Source organism: Giraffa tippelskirchi, chromosome 13 (assembly GCF_054371585.1).
Source record: "Giraffa tippelskirchi isolate mGirTip1 chromosome 13, T2T-mGirTip1v1.2.pri, whole genome shotgun sequence".
Taxonomy (NCBI): Eukaryota; Metazoa; Chordata; class Mammalia; order Artiodactyla; family Giraffidae; genus Giraffa; species Giraffa tippelskirchi.
This window is the reverse complement of record NC_137287.1, coordinates 581666-600852: the sequence shown is the minus strand read 5'-3', so window position 1 is coordinate 600852 and position 19187 is coordinate 581666. Positions and strand designations below refer to the sequence as shown.

The 19187-nt window shown below is 66.2% G+C and overlaps 2 protein-coding genes and 1 long non-coding RNA gene across 20 annotated transcripts in view; 1 reads left to right on the top strand and 2 right to left on the bottom strand.

The window, feature by feature from the left end:
- Positions 1 to 13027, top strand: part of CHLSN (cholesin) — a 75775-nt gene extending 62748 nt beyond the window's left edge. For 3 of the 17 annotated variants that reach the window (XM_081552491.1, XM_081552490.1, XM_081552481.1), the window contains 4 exons: positions 1278 to 1450; positions 4398 to 4479; positions 6493 to 6647; positions 7746 to 7989. In XM_081552491.1, coding sequence (XP_081408617.1) covers positions 1278 to 1450; positions 4398 to 4479; positions 6493 to 6647; positions 7746 to 7800 — 465 coding nt within the window. In that variant the 3' untranslated portion in view covers positions 7801 to 7989. The other 14 variants (XM_081552486.1, XM_081552476.1, XM_081552475.1 and 11 more) reach the window with 9 other exon arrangements.
- Positions 1443 to 6032, bottom strand: LOC145531060 (uncharacterized). 2 transcript variants are annotated; one of them, XR_014072142.1, is made up of 3 exons: positions 5208 to 6032; positions 3863 to 5065; positions 1443 to 2707 (listed from the first exon to the last, which is right to left on the bottom strand). It is a non-coding gene; the product is annotated as an uncharacterized LOC145531060 (long non-coding RNA). The 2 variants fall into 2 exon arrangements; XR_014072143.1 differs by having other exon boundaries at positions 5497 to 5968.
- CYP2W1 (cytochrome P450 family 2 subfamily W member 1) lies at positions 8672 to 15102 on the bottom strand. The gene is made up of 9 exons (XM_081552434.1): positions 14935 to 15102; positions 13944 to 14106; positions 13540 to 13689; positions 13315 to 13472; positions 11807 to 11980; positions 11393 to 11531; positions 11129 to 11313; positions 10688 to 10829; positions 8672 to 10587 (listed from the first exon to the last, which is right to left on the bottom strand). Exons 1-9 carry the CDS (start codon positions 15100 to 15102, stop codon positions 10391 to 10393), a joined length of 1476 nt encoding a protein of 491 aa, XP_081408560.1. The 3' UTR covers positions 8672 to 10390.
- Positions 15103 to 19187: the final 4085 nt, after the last annotated feature.

Genomic DNA, 19187 nt, shown 5'->3' with positions numbered 1-19187 from the left:
TCGCCTGCGTCCTTCAGTGCTGGCTTCTCCGTGAGCCGGGGGGGGGGGGGTGCGGGGGGTGTCTCCCAGACCCTAGCCCGCTGCACTTTGGATCTGTGACGGCATCGAGTGCTGGAATAAGTCACTGTGATTTCACACTCGGAATCTGCGACAGGAGGGTGCAGAGGACAGGGTGGGGGTGACAGAGCGGGGAGGCAGGGGCGGGGTGGGGCGGGTGAGAGGGTCAACCGCAGCGGGACAGACGGAAGCCAAAGGGTTGGTGGTGAGTGCTTCCCAGGTGGCACTCGTGGTAAAGAATCAACCTGCCAGTGCATGAGGCATGAAGATCCCCTGGAGGAGGGCATGGCCACCCACTCCGTTACTCTCACCGAGAGAATCCCATGGACAGAGGAGCCTGCCCACGTACAGGTCACAAGGTTGCAAAGAGACACGACTGAAGCGACTTAGCGTGCAGCACACATGCACGCCGCAGGGCCTCAGAAGGAGGAGCTCACATGACGTTATGAGCCGGTGTTACTCCAGCGAGGAAGACGCTGTTTTAAAAATCTGATTTTATTCCCTGTCAGCAGGAGTCTGGCTGTGACTGGTGTTGGTATTTTAGGCATGGGTGTGATTTTAAAACGCACACACACCCTAGGGCAGCCGTGAGGTCAGAGGCCCTGCTGTCCTGTCCTCCGGGCTGTTCTGGGCCCCTGCCCCCACCCCAGGGATGGCGCCTCCTGTGCTAGTGGGCGGTGGGAGCCACTGGGTGCAGCCCTGAAGCTCCAGCAGGCGGGTAAACCCCAGCTGGTTTCAGGAGGCGGGAGCAGCTGGGGAGAGCATCTCTCTTGTTTAGCAGATTCCGGAAGGAGCGGGTGTGGCGTGGGAGCACAAAGGGTGTCAGGGGTTGGCATCTAGGAGGAGCCTCCCTTTCTGGGGTGCGGGCTCTGGACACGGGTGTGTGCTGGGGCAGTGCCCAGGGCCTTCCTGGAAGCGCTGGGGCCGAGGCCAGGTCCCCAGGGCTCCCAGCCTGCACCCCACTGAACTCGCCACGACCGGCTTCCGGGAAGGTCCTGGAGCCACTGGCCTCGACTCGTTTGGCTTCCTGGGGGCGAGGCAGGTTGCATCACAGCCCTGGCGCCCCGCCCCTCCTCCTGCCCTCAGGCCTCGCGGGGCGGTCCTTGCTGGCACGTGCAGCTCCCCCTAGGTCCGAGGTTGAGGGGCCCGGCACAGGCCAGGGATCCCAGATCCTGTGCTGCCCCCTCCTGACGCCCTCATGGCGGTCCCTGCTCTTCCAGGGGTCCGCGTCCGCGTCCCCGTCCCCGGAGGAGCAGAGGGTCCTGGAGAGGAAGATGAAGAAGGAGCGGAAGAAAGAGGCGCGGAGGCAGCTGCGGGAGGCGGGCATCGCTGCGGCTCCAAGCCTGGCGAGCAAGCGCTCCGGGGCCGCGCTGGCCCTGGAGTACCTGTGCAGGTGAGCGGGGCGGGGTCACAGCCTCCGCGGGGCTGGGGCGCTGGGCCTCCATCGCACACCAAGAAAACGAGGTTCAGCTGAGCACCGGACAAGACGACCGCCTCAGAGTTTCCTGAAAGGCTCGTGGGCACGTGATGGAGGTGGCGTCTCAGCGCCACCATCAGCCGTCACCCCATCACCACCCCCGTCACCTCTCGATGTCCGTCGGTGTTCCCGCCCTCAGCACCCTTCCCGCCACTACCGTTGCCCGTCACACGCACTCCACACTTCCCTCCAGGAACTGGTCTTTCGTGGAATCCTGGACACACACCCGAGGACTGGAGTTGGCAGCCTGGAGCCCGGTTCAGGAGCAGGGCTGCTGGGCCCTCAGGGCGGGCTGGGAGGGCAGACAGGCCTGGGCACGTGTGCATGAGTGAACCCAGAGGTCGGCCAGGGAGGGCGCCGTGGAGACCGTGGGATTCTGGAGCTGCCTTGGAAGGAGCTGCCCTGCCCAGGCGCCCTGGGGCTCGGTGTACAGCAGAGTCCTCTGGACAGGGCTGAGCCCCTGTGAGTCAGCTGCACGGCAGCTGTTCCCGCTCCTCCTCTCCCCTCCTCCTTCCCCTTCCCTCTTCCCTGCCTCAGGGAAATGCTAGAGCCTGGGGACCTCGCCCCGGGCCTAGGCAGGGCTCACAGGTGCCCTGTCGGACAGACTGAGGCCTGCCTCCCCGCCCCTCCAGCCCATCGGAGCCCGGCACAAAGTGAGGGCACAGGCCCTGAGCAGGACGGTATCAGGGGGCCTTGTGCCCCGTCCTGGGCCTTGGCCCTGCCAGAATTCCTCGTGGGGCAGGGGCACACTCCCGACTGAGACCTGCCCACTGTCTAGGAAATCCACCTTCAGTTCAGTACCTCTCTCCCCCAACAGGAGGGTCCTCGCCCTGCATTGACCACCCTTGACCGTGTGGAGCCCAGGGGGCAGGAAGCCACCCAGCGGAGCAGCCTCCCTGACCCTGGGCCTGGGCTGTTCCCGCGAGGTGGGGGTACCGTTGGGACCGAGGCTCCTCGTTTACACCTGGTCCCATCCAGGCGCTTCTACCTGCAGCAGCGGCCACAGACTCGGGGCCTGCTGGCACTCGGGGACGGCTCTGAAGATGGTGGTCCCAGGGAGCGGGCGGTGGGCCCACTCGGCAATCCCTGGGGGCAGCTTCCTGAGGTCCCAGAGACTCCTCACTCCTGGGCCCTGCCCCATGGGCGGCACCTGAACCAGCCTCTCCTCCCTGTCTGGGAGGAAAGAACATCCCCATGGGGGCCGCTCACAGGGTGGCAGCCCCTCTGGAGGATCGGGCTCAGCCCTCACCGCCCCCCCCACACACACACACAAGAGCTAGTGCTTCCTCCCTGCTGACCTCTGACCTCAGCGCAGTCACACAGATCCTTCATCAGCAGGTCGCCCCCACCCCAGGGCCCAGGTCACTGGGGTGTCTGGGAGCCGCCTCTGCGTTTCTTTGGGGCCCCACACTCCCAAGGCCCCCCGCCCAGTGCCCCTTGCTCCCCGAGGGCAGGGCACGTGAAGCCAGTTCAATGCCCCCAGGCCCCGGAGCCACCTCTGGGGCCCCGCTGACCACACGGGCATTGAGTTGACCCTGATCGGAGCCCTGGGTCAGGGAGGAGGCATTGCTTTGGGCAGGCCCCCTGCCTGTCCACGTCAGCAGTGAGGGGACAGGGCCAGTGAAGCCCAAGGCCCGAGGTGGTCCGTCCCTGCCAAACCCTCTGGCCTCTCAGGAGGGACCCTGAGACCCTGGGGGAAGTGAAGTTTTCAGGGGAGGTGAATGGGCCAGGGCGCGATGGGGGTGAAACCACAGGTGGGCGGGTTGGCTGTTCTTTCTCCTAAAGGCCGATCAGCTGTAGCAGGAGCCAGACCCCTCTGGGAGAACTCTGCAGAGCCAGGGATGCGAGGGGCTGGGCCCCCGCAGCCACGCCCGTGGACCTGCTGGGAAGGCGGCTCTCGAGGCCCGTGCCCCCACCCGAGAGTCGCATGTCTCTGGGTGACTGTGTCCCCCCGGGAGGGGAGCGCGGGGGAGGGCCCTCCACTGACCCAGGTGGACGACGAGAGGTGGCTCCCTGATCGCTACCATCGGAGAGTGGGGGCTGCGGGGGCCCCTCAGGGTGGCCCACACGGGCCTCCCCCACCCCCCCACCAAGTCGTGCCAGTGGAGGAGCCTGAGGGGATGGCCGGGGACTGCTGACTACCCGGCCTGGCGGCCCTTCCTTGGGCTGCAGCAGGGCCTACGCGCCCCTGAGGGGGTGCGGAAGGCCAAGCGGGGCCCTGTCCTGGGTGCACACATCGCGGGCCCAGCAGCTGGCAAGGAGACCCTCCCAAAGCCGCGGAGCCTCCCTCTGCCCCTCCCACGCGGCCGGTAGCTCCGGGGCCCAGACCTCCATCCACCTCGCGGCCTCCGTCCCAGCGTTCGGGTCTCCACTGGGCACTGGCTTGGCCTGGGCTCCGCCCAGCATCCTGGTCACCCGGAGGCCAGCACATCCAAGGCCATGGGGACCCCCACGTGGCCCTCGAGGTCGGGGGCTCCTGGCTGCTCCCTGCCTCCCTTCCCTCATCCTCCATGGCAGGAAGGCTGTGCCTGCCCCCTGGGTGATCTGGGTGATCCTGCCTGATCCGTGTTTCTGGAAGAAGGACCCAGTTTGTGAAATTCAGGGTATTCCCGTTAAAATCATAAAACAGTGGCCACGCAGAGCTGAAAGAAAGTGGCCTTATCTCTCCCCCCCCCCCCCCCGGGCCTGATGTCCCGGCCGAGGGCCCCCAGCAGGCAAGCAGAGACCTGGCGAAGACCTGAGACCCGCCCCACCCCGGCCGCCCTCCCTAGGAGGATCCTCTGCAGACGCCCTGGCCCTCATCAGGGAGGGGCCGCCCGCCCCTCCCCTCCAGGACCTGAGCCGCCCTGTCTTTGCTCCTTAGCTGGGCCCAGAAGCACGAGGACTGGAGGTTCCAGAAGACGAGGCAGACCTGGCTGCTGCTGCACATGTATGACCGTGACCAGGTGGGGCTCCTCCCCCGTGGGCGGGGGGCCAGGGGGAGGCCTGTGCACCCTGGAGGGGGCTGGGGGAGGTCTGTGCACACTGGTGGGGGGGGCGGGGGCGGGGGGACGTCTGTGCACACTCAGGGGGGCTGGGGGAGGCCTGTGCACACTTGGGGCAGGGGGCAGGTCTGTGCACACTCGGGGCTGGGGGGAGGCTTGTGCACACTGGGGGACGGGGGGAGGCCTATGTACTTTCGGGGGGCTGGAGGAGGTCTGCACACTCATGGCCTGGGGGAGGCCTGTGCACACTCGGGGGGGCTGGGGGAGGCCTGTGCACACTCGGGGGGGCTGGGGGAGGTCTGCACACTTGTGGGCAGGAGGAGGCCTGTGCACACTCGGGGCAGGGGGCAGGTCTGTGCACACTCGGGGCTGGGGGAGGGCTGCACACTTGTGGGCAGGGGGAGGGCTGTGCACACTGGAGAGGCAGAGGGTGAGGTCAGGTCTCCCCGTGATGGAGGGGAAGGACCGGCTGGCAGCGCCTACTTGGGCCACAGTGGACTTGGTCTCCCTCCAGAGGTGGGGAAGTCTTCACCCTCCTGTGGCCTGTCTGTTACGAGGAAAAGGACGCCATGGAGCTCATGGAGGCCACGTGGGAGAACCCCGCTGAGCCCTCCCTCTTACAGAGATGAAACTGGGCTCAGAGGGAGGGACCCCTTGGGATCGGGGAGCAGAACCCCTGCCGGCTTTACCCACTGGCCGGACTCAGCCACGGGGCTCCCGGCTGCCGGCACGGGAAGCGGCCTCCACTCCAGGAAGGCCACTGTCCGCGTGCTTGGAGGTCCTGCCCCCTCTGCCCCGCCACGGCTCCTCTGCTGTGGCCGGGAGACGCCATCAGGCCTGGCAGTGCGCGTCTCCGACGACTGGGCATCCACCAGGCAACGGTCTCGCTGTCTGTGCAGAGTCCGTGCAGAACCACGCTCGCCCGGGACCTGCCCTCGTCTCCTCTCTGACCTGACCCTCCCAGCCCCGCGTGCTCACAGAGGGCAGTTGCGTGGCACTTGTGTGGCTGGCGTGGTGGGCCGGGAGTGGCCGGTCCGCGGTGCCTGGACGTTGATGTCAGTCGTGTGACGTTACTCCTGATTCCTTCAGTGGCGGGCACGTGCCTGGGGCTGCTTTGAGACGGGGCAGCTGCCTCGTGTCTCACGCCCAGTGAGCCTCAGTGACCCTGTCTGGGGCCTTTCTGTTTCCTTCTGCTGCCTCCCTGCCCCGCCCCCGCCGCGGACTGCGAGATTCGCATCAGCGTAGATTCACTGGACGGGCTGTAATCCGTTTCTTTGGGGCTGTCATGTCACCGTGACGACCGTCAGTCATCCCAGTCATGAGGGGCTCCACCTGTAGGGACGTCGAGGCCGCCTCTGCGTGCGTGGGACGGGGTGGGGGCTCTTCCATGAAGGAGGCCCCTGCGCGGAGCCCTGACGTCGGCCGGCCGTGCGCTGCGGGGTTGCCTGGCGGAGCGCAGAGGCCGGAAACGCCGCCCGCGTCCCTCCCCACTAGGCGCGCGGGGCACCCGCCCCTTCTCAGGCTCTGGAGTGCGCGGGGCGCCAGCCCCTTCTGACGTGGACCCCAGCCCCGCCCTTGGGGGTGTTTGAGCCCCGCCCTTGCTCCTGCTTCTAGAAGGGCCGCACAGCCAGCCCCGGGCCAAGCTGGGGGTCGGGAGGAGCTGAGCAGGACTCCCGGGTCTCAGCCTAAGCTTTCTGTTCCTGAGACCTGGCACCTTCATCCATCTCTGCCCCAGAACGCTGTCACCTTTTTCCTGGGTTCTCTTTGTCCCAAGAGATTTCTCTCTTTAAAAACGATCTGCCTACTGTTAGCGGCGTTTCCGGAGGGCCGACGTCTGCCAGCCTCTGGAGCGTAAGGAGAGCCTGTGCGGGGAACGGGGGCGCCATCTGGGAGCAGCTCCTCGGGGCGAACCCTGGACATCCTGTGTCTCCAGGCACCCCCCGCCAGCCCTGACGACCTTCCCGCCCCTTCCAGGTCCCTGACGAGCACTTCCCCGCCCTGCTGGCCTACCTGGAGGGGCTCCGGGGCCGCGCCCGTGAGCTGACAGTGCAGAAGGCGGAGGCGCTGATGCGGGAGCTGGACGAGGCGGGTGGCCGCCCCCTGCCGCCCGGGGGGACCCAGCGCGCCAGGCAGGTGCTGCAGCTGCTCTCCTAGTGGGCGGCTCGGGGGCGCCTGGGCCCCGTGGACCCCAGCGAGGGCAAGGCCCCTGGGTCTTCTGGGCCCTGCGCCCGGGAGGGCCTGACTCTCTCCTGACTCCTCGACCAGGGACTGTTCAGAGGGGATGACGAGTTACCCCCTCCGCGGTAGACGCGGTCACTCTGAAATGACCTGGTCTCCCGGTGGCCCGCAGGCTCCCACGGAAGCTGCTTGTTGAGGGAAACGTTTTTCTACCAGGACTTTCCTAGAGGTCAGAGCTGACCTTTCCCCTCGCTGGGGGCATGGGCCCCTCATCCGGCTGATGGTACCTCTCCCGTGCCTCTGCCTGGCCACCTGCCTGCCTTCGCTGCCGGCAGGGCTGAGGTTCATCCATCACACCTCCCCCTGGCTGTATTTTCAATAAAAACAGGCCCCTGGGTGCCGGGGCTCGTCATGTGACTCGTTTTCTGCCCGGGGGCTGTGAGCGTGGACTCAGTGGCCTCCCTGGGGTGCCCTGTGGGGGAGCCCCTCAGGGGGGGCTTCTGACCACGGGGCTGACGTCTGCTCTGCAGCCCACGTTTCCAGGTGCTTGTAGCACCTGCCCAGTCCTTGGTCCCAAGCAGAGCACCCGCGTCCGGCCCTCAGAGGCCGTGTCCAGGGAGCGGCCAGGCCGCCTCAGACAGTCGGACGGGTGGGGGGGTGTGTCCGTCCACCGAGTCTGGTGCTCTGCCCTCCGGCGTGGTTGGTGTCCAGCGCTTGCGGACGTGCTGCTGGGGCCGGGGGTGAGGCGACAGGGCACCGAGGCGCGGTGCTCTGCGCCCTGGGAACCAGGCCCCCAGGATGGGCCACGGGGCATGGAAGCCACGGGGGCAGCTCCCACCTGTGCCCCACAAAGTCTCACCCCTACTAGAGCCTCAGCCCAGAAGTGGGGTCCTCAGCTGCCACGCAAGGACACCCTTAGGGTCACTGTGGTTCCCAGTCACATCCGGGGCCTCTGCTCACCTCACCCCCAGTCCCTGCAGGATGAAGCTCAGTCCCTCCGCTGTGCCCGGGCCAAGGCGTGTTCTCTCAGCCCCGAATCCAATGCCCAGGTCTTTCAGACCAACAGGAAGAGGACACGGGACTGCCCTGGTGGTCCAGCGGTGAAGAATCCACCTCGCAATGCAGCGGATGAGGCTTCGATCTCTGGCTGGGGAAACTAAGATCCCACCTGCCTCGCAGCAGTTAAGCCTGTGAGCTCTGGAGCCTGCGGACCGCTAGGAGAGTCAGTTACAACAAAATTTCCTAACAGGATGGAGGTCCCCAATGCCACAATTAAAGCCGCCTTGGAAGTCACTGACTTCCCTGAGTTATTCGGGAAAAAGGGAAATTGCCAGCTTCAGCTCAGGATGCTGTGAGCTGGGGGCCACAGCACAGCCTGACTGGCACGGGTATCGGCTGCCCTCTGTGCCACGCTGTCCCCTGGGACCTGCCCATCACTCAGGGTGCGGGTATGGGAGGCCACGGGACATTCTGCCTCCCTGGAGCCCCTGACCCTCCAGCCTCAGGCCTCCTGGGGCCTCCTGGTGGGACTCGGCCGGACCACTTTTGGTGGGGTGAAGTCCAATGTTCCTGCCTGTCTGAGGCTCTGCCAGCCTCGGGGGTGACTAGGATCAGTACCAAAGCCAGCAGGCTCCGCCCCACACCCATGGCCTCAGGTCCTGAGAGATCAGGCTGGAAAGGACACGTGACCCTTGTGCCAGCGGACACACCCCACCCCCACCCCGACACGCGTGCCCGAGCGAGTTAGAGTTAAAACTGGTTGTGGTGCCTACAAATTAGGAACACTTTTACTTAGTAGCTCAGTTGGTGAGGAATCCGCCTGCAATGCAGGAGACCCGTGTTCGATCCCTGGGTCGGGAAGATCCCCTGGAAAAAGGAACGGCTACCCACTCCAGTATTCTTGCCTGGAGAATTCCACGGACAGAGGACCTGGCGGGCTACAGTCCGTGAGATCGCACAGAGCCGGACACGACTGTGCGACTAACTTCCTTTATCTTTAAGTTCTGGAGAAAAATGAAATGCACGCAGCCGTGGGGTTTGGAAATCAGGACCGGTCCTCATGATTCCTGACCCTGGAGGAGGTTCTGGGGGCCGGGGGGGAACCAAGCCCCGTACCCGAGAGGAAACGCCCAGGGCCACCCCCATGGGTAAGCAGGTGCGCCTATGACTGATGGGACGGAGGGCAGGTGGGGACCCCTGCCCTCGGCTCCCCTGGTTCTCCAGGAGAACAGGGCGCTGGCCTGGGGTCAGTGGGGCAATGAAAGCCCAACCCAGCCAAGTAAAGACACGAATCCAGAGAAGAGAAGCACTCGGTGGCTCCTCCACCCTCCCCTCCCCAGGCCCACTGTGCCATCAGTGCACCCAACTGCAGCCGCTCACAGCCCTGCCCCAGATTTGCAGGAACCTTCTGCCTCCCTGCCTCTCCCTCTGAGATTCTGTGTGCTGACCGGTGTCTCCTGGGTTGTTCGATTTGAACCTCTGGAGGGACACGCGCCTCGTCACCCGGTTCCTCCCATCCGACCGCGTCCTGCTCACCAGCTCACGCCCCAAGGGCAGCCTCCCCACATGGTCACTGACAGCGCAGGCAGACCTTTTAAATCATGCTCATCTGATGCCCCCTCAGCCCCCGCCTCCAATGTCCACACTCCTCCAGGAAGGCCCTACGGACCCAGATGGGAACCAGGGCCCCATGCCTTGCTTGGTCCAGTCAGCAAGCTCTGAGCTCCAGGAGGGTGGAAACCACGCCTTGTTTGCCCGTGTCCCGATCACAGAGGTGGTGTCGAGCAGGCAGAGCTGTGATCTCAGCTGACCTCCTGCACGTCCTGGCCCACCCCCCACCCACCACCAGCTGCCCCTCAGTGCCGGCCTCCACCAAGAGACCAGGAGCTGGCTCGTGGGGAGGGTCCGGGGGGATTGTGGGGAAAGAGCTCTCAGAGGAGGCCTCCCTGCAGACTCCTATGTAGCCGTCCCACCCCAGCCCGGCTGACCCGCTCTGGGCAGTGGCTCTCCCTTGACTGGCCCACTGCCCACAGGGCACCCAGGAGCCCTGAGAACAGGGTGGGGTCTGCAGGAGACCGGGTGGGTCCAGGGCCTGGCGTTATGCCAAGCAAGCCAGGAATACTGGTCTGAGGTTGGCCTCTGGGTGGATGTCGCCCTGGGTCCCAGCAGCCCCAGCTATCTGCACCCCAAGTTCAGGCGGGTGACACCCCTGTGCCTGGCACGTGTTGGCTGGTGACGCGGGCCCTGCTTGGGAACCGGATGAGAAGCAGTGGGGAGGGGGATGTGGGAACAGGGCCAGCAGGAAGCCCAAGGGGCCTGTGGGAATGTGTGGGTGCGGCACTTGTTGGGGGGCCCCGGTGTAGACAGAGGCAGCAGCAACGCTCCAGGGTGTCGGGACGGAATGGGGAGGGCACCCATCTCTGCCCTGGGCTGTGGGGCTTGGGAGCAGGAGAGGAGGGCCAGGCTGGGAGGGGCCCTCAGGCTGGGGAGCACCCCATCCCCCATGGTGCCCAGATGAGTCGGCCTAGGACACACAGCCCTTGGTGGCCGCAGCAGAGAGCCCAGTGAGGGGCTGCATGTCTGTCTGTCCGACCGTCCTGTCTCCATCACCCACAAGCCGGGAGCAACTCAGCTTCCCCCTACCCCAACCTCGGTCCCTGGGAGTGTGTCCCACAGTCAGCCCAGGCCTCTGCGGTCAGCACCCCTGTAGCCTGGGCACAGCGCACAGCGCCTGGGCCGCCGGCCGCGCGGTGAAGGCAGGGGCGGGCGTGGTGTCCAGGGCGGCGGCGCTGAGGCCGGGCGGGGGCAGCAGGCGGTACCTCTGCAGGAGGCCCGCAAACAGCAGGAACAGCTCCGACCTGGCCAGGCTCTCCCCCACGCAGACGCGGCGGCCTGCGGGGACACGGGCGCCGGTGGGTCCCGGAGGCTGTGGCCGGAGCCCCGAGGGCAGGGGCCCTGGGGACCAGGCCACCGCCGGCGGGGGCTGCAGTACCTGCGGAGAAAGGCAGAAAGGCCGGCCGCTTGACGAAGCACCCATCAGCGTCCAGGAAGTGGCCCGGGTTGAATTGGCGGGGCGTCTCCCACTGCGTCTCGTCCAGGAGCACGGAGTTCAGCAGGGCCAGCACCGGTGTGCCCTGTGGGGGCGCCAGGCGAGCAGCTGGCCACTCTCCGCAGACGGGGAGCATGGTGGGGAGGTGGGGCGCGGCCTGGCAGGGTGTTTGGCCCCTGCACGTACCCGCGTGGCTTAGCCCCAGGGACCCCCAAGGTGGGGACCCCGCTCTGCCCTGAGGGGCTGTGAGGCCAGGGCTGTCCCCACCTCCGACGGAAAGCCCTGCTCAGCAGCTGTGTCCCTGAGACCCCGTCGCAGCCACATCTACCGTGGCCGAGAGGAAAGGGGGGAGGGTCTGGGGCGCCGGGGGCCTGGCCCTCACACCTTGGGGAGCAGGTAGGGGCCCAGCTGGGTGTCGGCGACCGTGCAGCGCGGCGCGTGGGGCAGCAGCGTGATGAAGCGCTGCACCTCGTGCAGCACGGCATTGGTGTAGGGCAGGGCGCGCACGTCCTCCAGCCGCGGGAGCCGCGCGGGCCCCAGCACGCGGTCCAGCTCCTCCTGCACACGGCCTGCGGGCGAGACAGAGGGCCCTCGTGCCGGGACCCCGCCCTGCGCCCCTGGCCCCGCGGGGAAGCGCCGCCGGCTCACCCTGCACGCGCGGGTGCTTGCCCATCAGGAGCGCGGCCCACTGCAGCGTGGCGGCGGTGGTCTCCGTGCCGGCCATGACCATGTCCAGGACACAGGCCACCACGTTGGCCTCGGTAAACAGGCCCTCGGGGTCTTTCCCCTGCAGAGGTGGGCGGCGCCGCGCTCAGCTGGAGGCAGGCTCCATGGAACCCCCACGCCTCGAGAAAGGCGTCGCAGGCTCACCGCGGGCTCGCAGCCGCCCCGCGCGTCTCAGGTGAGGTAACCGAAGCTCAGAGGAGCCCGGCCAGGGGGGTGGAGCGGCATGGCGCAGGGTCCGCGGTCGGCCGGCTCCCTCCCCAGCCCCCCTCCCCCAGGCGGGGCCCCAGGATTCCCCCCTCCCGCGGCCTCTTGGGCGGGGGCGGGTCTCGCCCACACCTGGCTCTGCTGGATCAAGGCGTCCAGGTAGCTCTGCTCGGGCCCTCGCGGGGGTGTGCGGCGCCGCCGCGCCTCTAGGAGGGCCCTCAGGATGGCCCGCACCTCCTCGATCTTGCGCAGGACCGGCCGGTGCAGCTGGAGGAGGGCCCCGAGCCGCGGGTAGAGGTTGAAGAGCTGGGGGCGGGCGGGGCCGCGCGGTGAGGGCTCAGGGCGGGCCATCCGCCCGCAGGTGCGGCCACCTGTGCGGACCCAGCCACGCCCCAGGCTCGCAGAGGTGCCACCCTCCCTCCCCCTCCCCGTGGGACCGGCAGCCCAGGGGCGCGGAAGGAAGCCTCCACCTGGGTGCGCGGAGGAGGGGCCAACTGAAAGGTAACACACCCGGTCCTGTCTGTGCAAGTCACAGCAGGCGGCTGTCACCGTGGCCCCCGCTCCCCACCCACCAGAGCGGGGGAGAGGGAGGCTGGGCGGGCCGCTGCCTTGGAAGTCACTGACTTGGCTGAGTTATTCGGGAAAAAGGGAAATTGCCAACTTCAAGCTTCAGCTCAGGACACCGTGAGCTGGGGGCCACAGCACAGCATGGCTGGCACGGGTGTCGGCTGCCCTCTGCACCACGCTGTCCCCTGGGACCTGCCCATCACTCAGGGTGCGGGTATGGGAGGCCACGGGACATTCTGCCTCCCTGGAGCCCCTGACCCTCCAGCCTCAGGCCTCCTGGGGCCCCCTGGTGGGACTCGGCCGGACCACTTTTGGCGGGGGGAAGTCCAATGCTCGGGGGTGACTAGGATCAGGACCGAAGCCAGCAGGCTCCGCCCCACGCCCATGGCCTCAGGTCCTGAGAGATCAGGCTGGAAAGGACACGTGACCCTTGTGCCAGCGGACACACCCCACCCCCACCCCGACACGCGTGCCCGAGCGAGTTAGAGTTAAAACTGGTTGTGGTGCCTACAAATTAGGAACACTTTTACTTAGTAGCTCAGTTGGTGAGGAATCCGTCTGCAATGCAGGAGACCCGTGTTCGATCCCTGGGTCGGGAAGATCCCCTGGAAAAAGGAACGGCTACCCACTCCAGTATTCTTGCCTGGAGAATTCCACGGACAGAGGACCTGGCGGGCTACAGTCCGTGAGATCGCACAGAGCCGGACACGACTGTGCGACTAACTTCCTTTATCTTTAAGTTCTGGAGAAAAATGAAATGCACGCAGCCGTGGGGTTTGGAAATCAGGGCCGGTCCTCATGATTCCTGACCCTGGAGGAGGTTCTGGGGGCCGGGGGGGAACCAAGCCCTGTACCCGAGAGGAAACGCCCAGGGCCACCCCCATTGGGTAAGCAGGTGCGCCTATGACTGATGGGACGGAGGGCAGGTGGGGACCCCTGCCCTCGGCTCCCCTGGTTCTCCAGGAGAACAGGGCGCTGACCTGGGGTCGCATGGCTGGTGAAGTCAGGAGCCTCTCCCTGCCCCCGCCTCACTCCCTGCCCCCCTTCCCAGGCCGAGAACAGCGACCTGTCACCTGCACACTCGGCTTCCCCAGGAGGACCATGACCTCGTCAACGAGGCCCAGCAGGGACACAAACACAGGATCCCGGTAGTCGAACCGCTGGCCGAAGAGGAGCGCGAAGGTGATGTTGGAGGGAGCCCAGCGGAGCAGGGCCAGCGGGAAGGGCCGGCCTGCGGGTGGAGAGGGGCTTGAGGGCTGCGGGCCACACCGGGCAGAGGCGCCCCGGCCCCCACTCACCTCCGTAACTATCCAGCTGCACCATGAGGCACCTCAGCTCCTGCAAGACCTTGTCGGCCATGGGCGCCCTCCCCACGCCCAGGCCGTGGAGGGCACGCACGGTGAGCTGGCGGGCGGCCCGCCAGCGTGGGCCTGAGGAGAAGAAGACCCCTGCGGGCCACCCGTGCCCAGGGGTGAGCGGCCAGGGCAGGGCCTGGCGGAGCCTCAGGCCCCCAAGCCCCCAGCCCCCACCTCCAGCTGGCCCAGGCCTGTCCCCTTGGTGTGCCCTGCCCCCGTTGCTCTGGGCCTGCCACGCGGGCGCCCTGGTGCTCCCCCTGGGCTTCATGGGAGCACTCACCCGTGTGCGGAGAGAGACAGGCCCTGTGGCCCCCACGCCTGCCACGCCCCTCCCCCCCCACACCTACCCCCGCCTCCGTTGATGAGCTGGAAGATTGCAATGGGGGGCCGGCCAGCCAGCCCCTGCCCGGTGCCCACCAGGGCCTCCTTCACCGCCTCGTAGCCGGTCAGCACCACTGTCTTCTGGTGCCCAAGATGCACAGTGAACACCGGCCCGTACTGTTCAGCGAGCTGGTGGGGATGGGCGGGGGTCATCGCTGCCCCACCCCGGGGTCCCTGGGGACCCCTCACATCCCACCAGCCCCCTCTGTCCTCACCGCTCCCCTGCCCTCTCTGCAGATGGGCAGACTGAGGCCTGGGGGTGGGCAATGAGTCGCTGTGGATCACACAGCGGAGCAGGGCCGGCCACTCCTGTCTGCTGGCGGCTCTGCCCCCAGAACGCGTGGGGTGGCCTCAGGGCCCGGCTCTGGGCACAGGCCTGAGAGCCCTGTCGCCTGCCGCCTGGTGGGGCAGCTGCTCAGCTCAGGGCACTCGGGGTCCCCCGAGGGCCCGGGGCTCCTGCATCCGCCACCCCCACCCTACAGGGCCACCAGGCAGCACCGCCGCCCGTGATCAGGGCCGGAGCTGAGCAGACGTCAGCTGCCTGGCCTCGAGGACGGGGCCAGGCCTTCAGCCCCGGGTCAGCTCGCTCAGCGCGGTGAGGGGTCCAGCCTCAGCCCAGGTCAGGGAGCCGCTTCCCGCAGAGTCCCCCTGCCCTGGGGCACCTCTGTGGGCTGGTCCTGGTCGTTCGTTAACTTCCACGCCGTGGCTGCAGGTGCCGCTCCCAGGAGCACCCAGCTTCTCCCCTCTGCCACCCCAACCTGGGCCTCCCGTGGGCACTCAGCAAGTGCTGCCTCCTCCAGGGAGCCCTCCTGGCCCCTCTGGGGTGGACTGTGCTCCTCTTCCTGGAGGCAAGGTGGGCCCAGGGGTTTCCTGTCCCGTGTCGGGCCAGTGCCAGGCTGGACACGAACCTCCCTCTCCACGGGGTCCTAGGGCACCCACGGGCCCGCGTGGACCCACCTGCATCAGCGCCTGGTCCTGCTGTGCCACCCGAAGCAAGTGCAGGTTCCCGATGAGGGGCAGGGGGCGCGGCCCCGGGGGCCAGCGGGGGGCCTGGGTGCGGGCATGGGCGCGGAGCCGCCCCCAGAGCGCCAGCAGTGCCAGCAGCGCCAGAAGCAGCAGGGCCATGAGTCCGGTGGGTGGCGGGCAGCTCCCCTCCGGGTGCCGCCTGCCCTGTGCGTTATGGGCCTCCTGGGAGGGCGTGCCGGCACCCCACCCTCCCGCCACCCCACCACCCCGAGAATGTGGAAGGAGCAGTTTGCAGGGACAGCCAGGCGCTTAAAGTGACAGGCGTGCGTGGAATGTGGGGGCCAGTCTGTGCCAGGGGGCGAAGGACCATCTGGGGGGCCAGCGTCCAGTTGGGCCTTGGGGCCTCCTCGGCCCTCGCCTTGTTGGGGGGACACAGCGTGGTGACCGTCTGACCCCCACAGGATCCGCCTCTGCCCCGTCTCCCCACCAGAACCAGGGCTCCAGGGCCTTGGGCCCCACCCTCCCCAGGCTCTGAGACTCCCTCCACGGGACCCCCGCGGCCCTCCCCAAACCCACCACCACCTGTGTCCATCTAGCTCCTCTGTGCCTGGGCCAGAGGGGCACCAGGTCTACACGGCCAGCGCCCCGAATGCCAGGGCTCCAGAGCCCAACAGCGAGCTTGCCAGAGTGATGGTGTGCCCTTTGGGGGCTGTGGGAGCCCGGCCCCCCAGGCAGACGGCAGTGGCCTCCCCGGGACAGGGTGGGCGTGGGGGCGGGTCGGCCGCTCAGAGGGGCCCAGCCTGCAGGCAGGGCCGCTGGGGCGGCCGGTGGCGGGTTTATGAGCCCTGTCTGTCTGGGCTGCACTCTGCTCCAAAGCCTGGAGGCCCAGCTGGGAGGGAGGAGGCGCCCCTTTAGAATCGAGCTCCGAGGGGCCGGAGGGCCGGTTGCCTCAGAAGCGGCTGGGCCTGCGCTGGGCCTCCTGTCCCGACACGAGGCAGCCCGATCCCCAACCCTGCTGCTGGGCTCCTCACCCTGGGCCTGTCCCCTGGGGTGACATCTGTGCCCCTACACCCACCCCAGAGCCAAGGCAGCCTGCGGGCCCTTGCCCCCTCCCAGCCTCAATTTGCACACCTCCTGTGATGGGGTGCTCACTACCTCACAGGCAGCCCATCCAGAGACACAGTCCTGGGGCTGCTCTGAGAACCCATAGTCTCCACAGCTCCTCCATTTCCTGCCCCCCGATTCCTGACACCAAAGGCTGGGGCCTCCTGGGTGCTGCCCCTCTCTGTTCTCTGCCCCCCCACCCCTGCTCCAGTCCAGCCTGTCAACTTCCTCCTAGTCTCGGAGCTTTGCCGTCACACCCTCACCGCCTGGGTCCAGAAGGGCCCCTCCAGTCTCCGGTGTGGGGCCTCCCTACACGTCTTCTGCCGCTGAGCTCAGAGGCTCTGTGTCATTGGGACTCATCAGGAAAAACCCAAACTGGCTGGAGCAGGGCGCTGGGTCTAAGGACGGTTCCCCGACATTCATGTCTACCCAGAGCCTCAGAACGGGGGCCTCTTTGGAGTGCGGCTCTCTAACAAGTCACCTTGCCCCTCCTTCGGTGACAGAGCCAAGGGTGGGGGCCACGGCCACAGGCCAAGGGCCCGGGGAACCGCAGAAGCTGGCGGGGGCAGGAAGGACCCCCCTGGAGCCATCTTCGGGAGGCAGCCCTGCCTTCTGGCCTCTGGAGCCAAGCGGGCGGTGGTGGTGTTTTCAGCTCCCCCAGGCTATGTCCCTTGTGGGGGCGGCCCCGGGAGACCTTGGGAGCAGGGTTCAGAACATCAGCCCACTCCAGAAACGCGGCAGACAGGTCACACGGGTCCCTTCGTGGGGTCGCCGTCTAACTGCCTGCCTGGGCGTCACCTAGTCCTCCCGGGAATGGGGGTTCGCTTTGACTTGTCTATGATCAACTGGGCCCAGAGGCCCCAAAGCCGGCCAAGAACAGGACAAATGCAGGTGTTCCCCCGCAAACACACAGAGGACTTGGGTCTCATGGAGGAGGTCACCCCAGAGGCTCGGCTCTGTTGTCCCGTCAGACGCTAACCCATCCCGAGCCTGCGAAGCGGGCTTGTCCGGTGCTCTCTCTCCTCTGACTGGGTGTGATGTCGGCGTTTGCACATTTCTCTTTGAACCAGCCTTGCCATCTCGCCCTGTTCCCTCGTTGACGGGCAAGATAAAGCTCGGCCATGTGCCCAGTGTCTATTTGTCTGAGAGCCTTTTGAAAATTACACTTTGACAGCAGAATTTATTAAAAGATCAGCAAGATCTAGTTTCAGGCCAGGGTCGGTTCAGGGGCCCAGTGACATCATCAGGATTCCGATGAATTCTCTCTTGGGTCTGCTGGCGGCACGCCGGGCTGGGGTGGGGAGTGGGGGTTGTGGGGCAAGTGGTGTTTCCGCGTCTTCTCCTGGTGGCCTGACGACCGCCTGCACCCGGGCTCACCTCCTCCCAGCGCGGTCCAGGGGGCGGTTCTGCCAGCCGCGTGCTGGTGCTCGAGCAGAAGCCGGGAACTGTGTCATCAGAACTGAGTGGCCGGGGCCACCTGGGGCTCAAGTCACACCTGGCCTTGACGCCCGAGTTGCAGGTTGTTGCCTAGAGGGCTCTGGAGTGGCACACACCTGGCTCCCCACTCGGCCCCTCCATCTACTCCTTGGCTGAGACGTCATCTTCCAACGGCAGCTCCTTGGCCCTCAGCCATGGAGAGCTGGGGACCGTGCCCTTGACTCTGGGTGGGGGCTATGACCGTGGTGGAGGCAATGTTCTGAGACTCTGGAGGTGGACCACGAAAGCCATGTGGCTTCCACCTGCTGCTTCTGGGATCCTGTGTGCAGGACACAGTCACCCTCCTGGGAGGAAGCCCCGGGAGGTGGGAGGAGGGCCACGGGGACAGGAGCCACGGCCCGCAGGACCCAGGCCCAGCACCCAGCCACGTGCGCTCGGTCCTGAAGAGCTTCCCTATTCCGAGGTGTGGTGGGCCCAGCCGGTGACCCATGGGCCATCTCCACACGGCCTGCCCACTGCTGGTTTAGGAGCGCAGCGGATCACTGCTGTTTCACCCCAGTGAGTCTGGGCTTTGTTACACAGTGGAAGAAAACTCACACACTGGCTGTGTAGCCCGGGGCAAGGGGCTTGACCTCTGTGTGTCCCTGTGTGTGACATGAAGATAGTGATACCTGAAAACTGCAGTCATCCTTCAGAAAGCATTTGTAACTTAATTTCGCAGTTTCTTCATTTTTGGCCGCACTGCGTCTTTGTCCTGCGCACAGGCTTCCTCTGGTCGTGACGAGCGGGCTGACTCCCTCTTGCAGTGCTCAAGCTTCTCACTTCGGGGGCTTCTTGTGGCCCATGGGCTGTAGCCCCGCCGGCTTCAGCCGTTGTAGCTCTCAGGGTCTAGAGCACGGGCTGGGTAGCTGTGCACGGGCTTAGCTTCTCCAAGGCGTGTGGAACCTTTCCCGACTGGGGATCAAACCCTATGCACTGGCAGGTGGATTCTTAACCACTGGACCACCAAAGACGTCTCCCCAAATACTTTTAATTAACTAATTAATTAAATTTTTGGCTATGCTGCATGGCTTATGGGATCTTAGTTCCTCAAGCACGAATTGAAGCCAGGCCCCAGGCAGTGAAAGCATCAAATCCTAACCACTGGACTGCCAGGGAATTCCCTCTTCAAAAGATGCTAACTGAACACCTACTGTGTGCCGGGCACTGTGCGCCCACATGAAACAGCCAGCATGTAAGAGGGTTTCCAAAAGCGTTATTCCCCGCTGATCGACCTAAACATTTAATGAACCACTAAACATCTCCTATGAAGCAATGACCAGTTGGCAGGCTGACACCTCCTGGTCACTGGGCCTCAAGGCTTCACGGGTCCCCCAGGGCCGCCCCACGGAGAGGGAGAGGTATGGCAGCCTGGGTGGGGAGGAGCTGTCCCTTCCACTGCTAAGTGGTGTGATCTAGTCGCAGGGAAAGGTGCCGCTTGCTGGGTAATAAACACTCCGATTGTTCACAGCCCTGGAGCATTAATGAGTAACCCAGGGCAGGGCCCCTGGCTCCTGTGGTGTCAACAGTTAATATGACAGGAACTGGGAACAGGTACAAGCTTCCTCCTGTAGTTTCCTGGGGGCCCAGAGCCCCAGGCCAACCTGGGCCCCCCACCCCCACCCCCGTCGGCCCGCTGGCTTTGGTGGAGCTCTGGGCTCTGG

What these genes read in the sequence shown, in the direction of transcription:
- CYP2W1 (XM_081552434.1), bottom strand. Translation starts at nt 15,102, where the DNA reads ATGGCCCTGCTGCTTCTGGCGCTGCTGGCACTGCTGGCGCTCTGGGGG. An exon ending in AGGACCAGGCGCTGATGCAG is followed by an intron (nt 14,107 to 14,934) that starts GTGGGTCCACGC and finishes CATCCCCACCAG; the next exon opens with CTCGCTGAACAGTACGGGCC. An exon ending in CTTTCTGCCTTTCTCCGCAG is followed by an intron (nt 10,588 to 10,687) that starts GTACTGCAGCCC and finishes GTGTCCCCGCAG; the next exon opens with GCCGCCGCGTCTGCGTGGGG.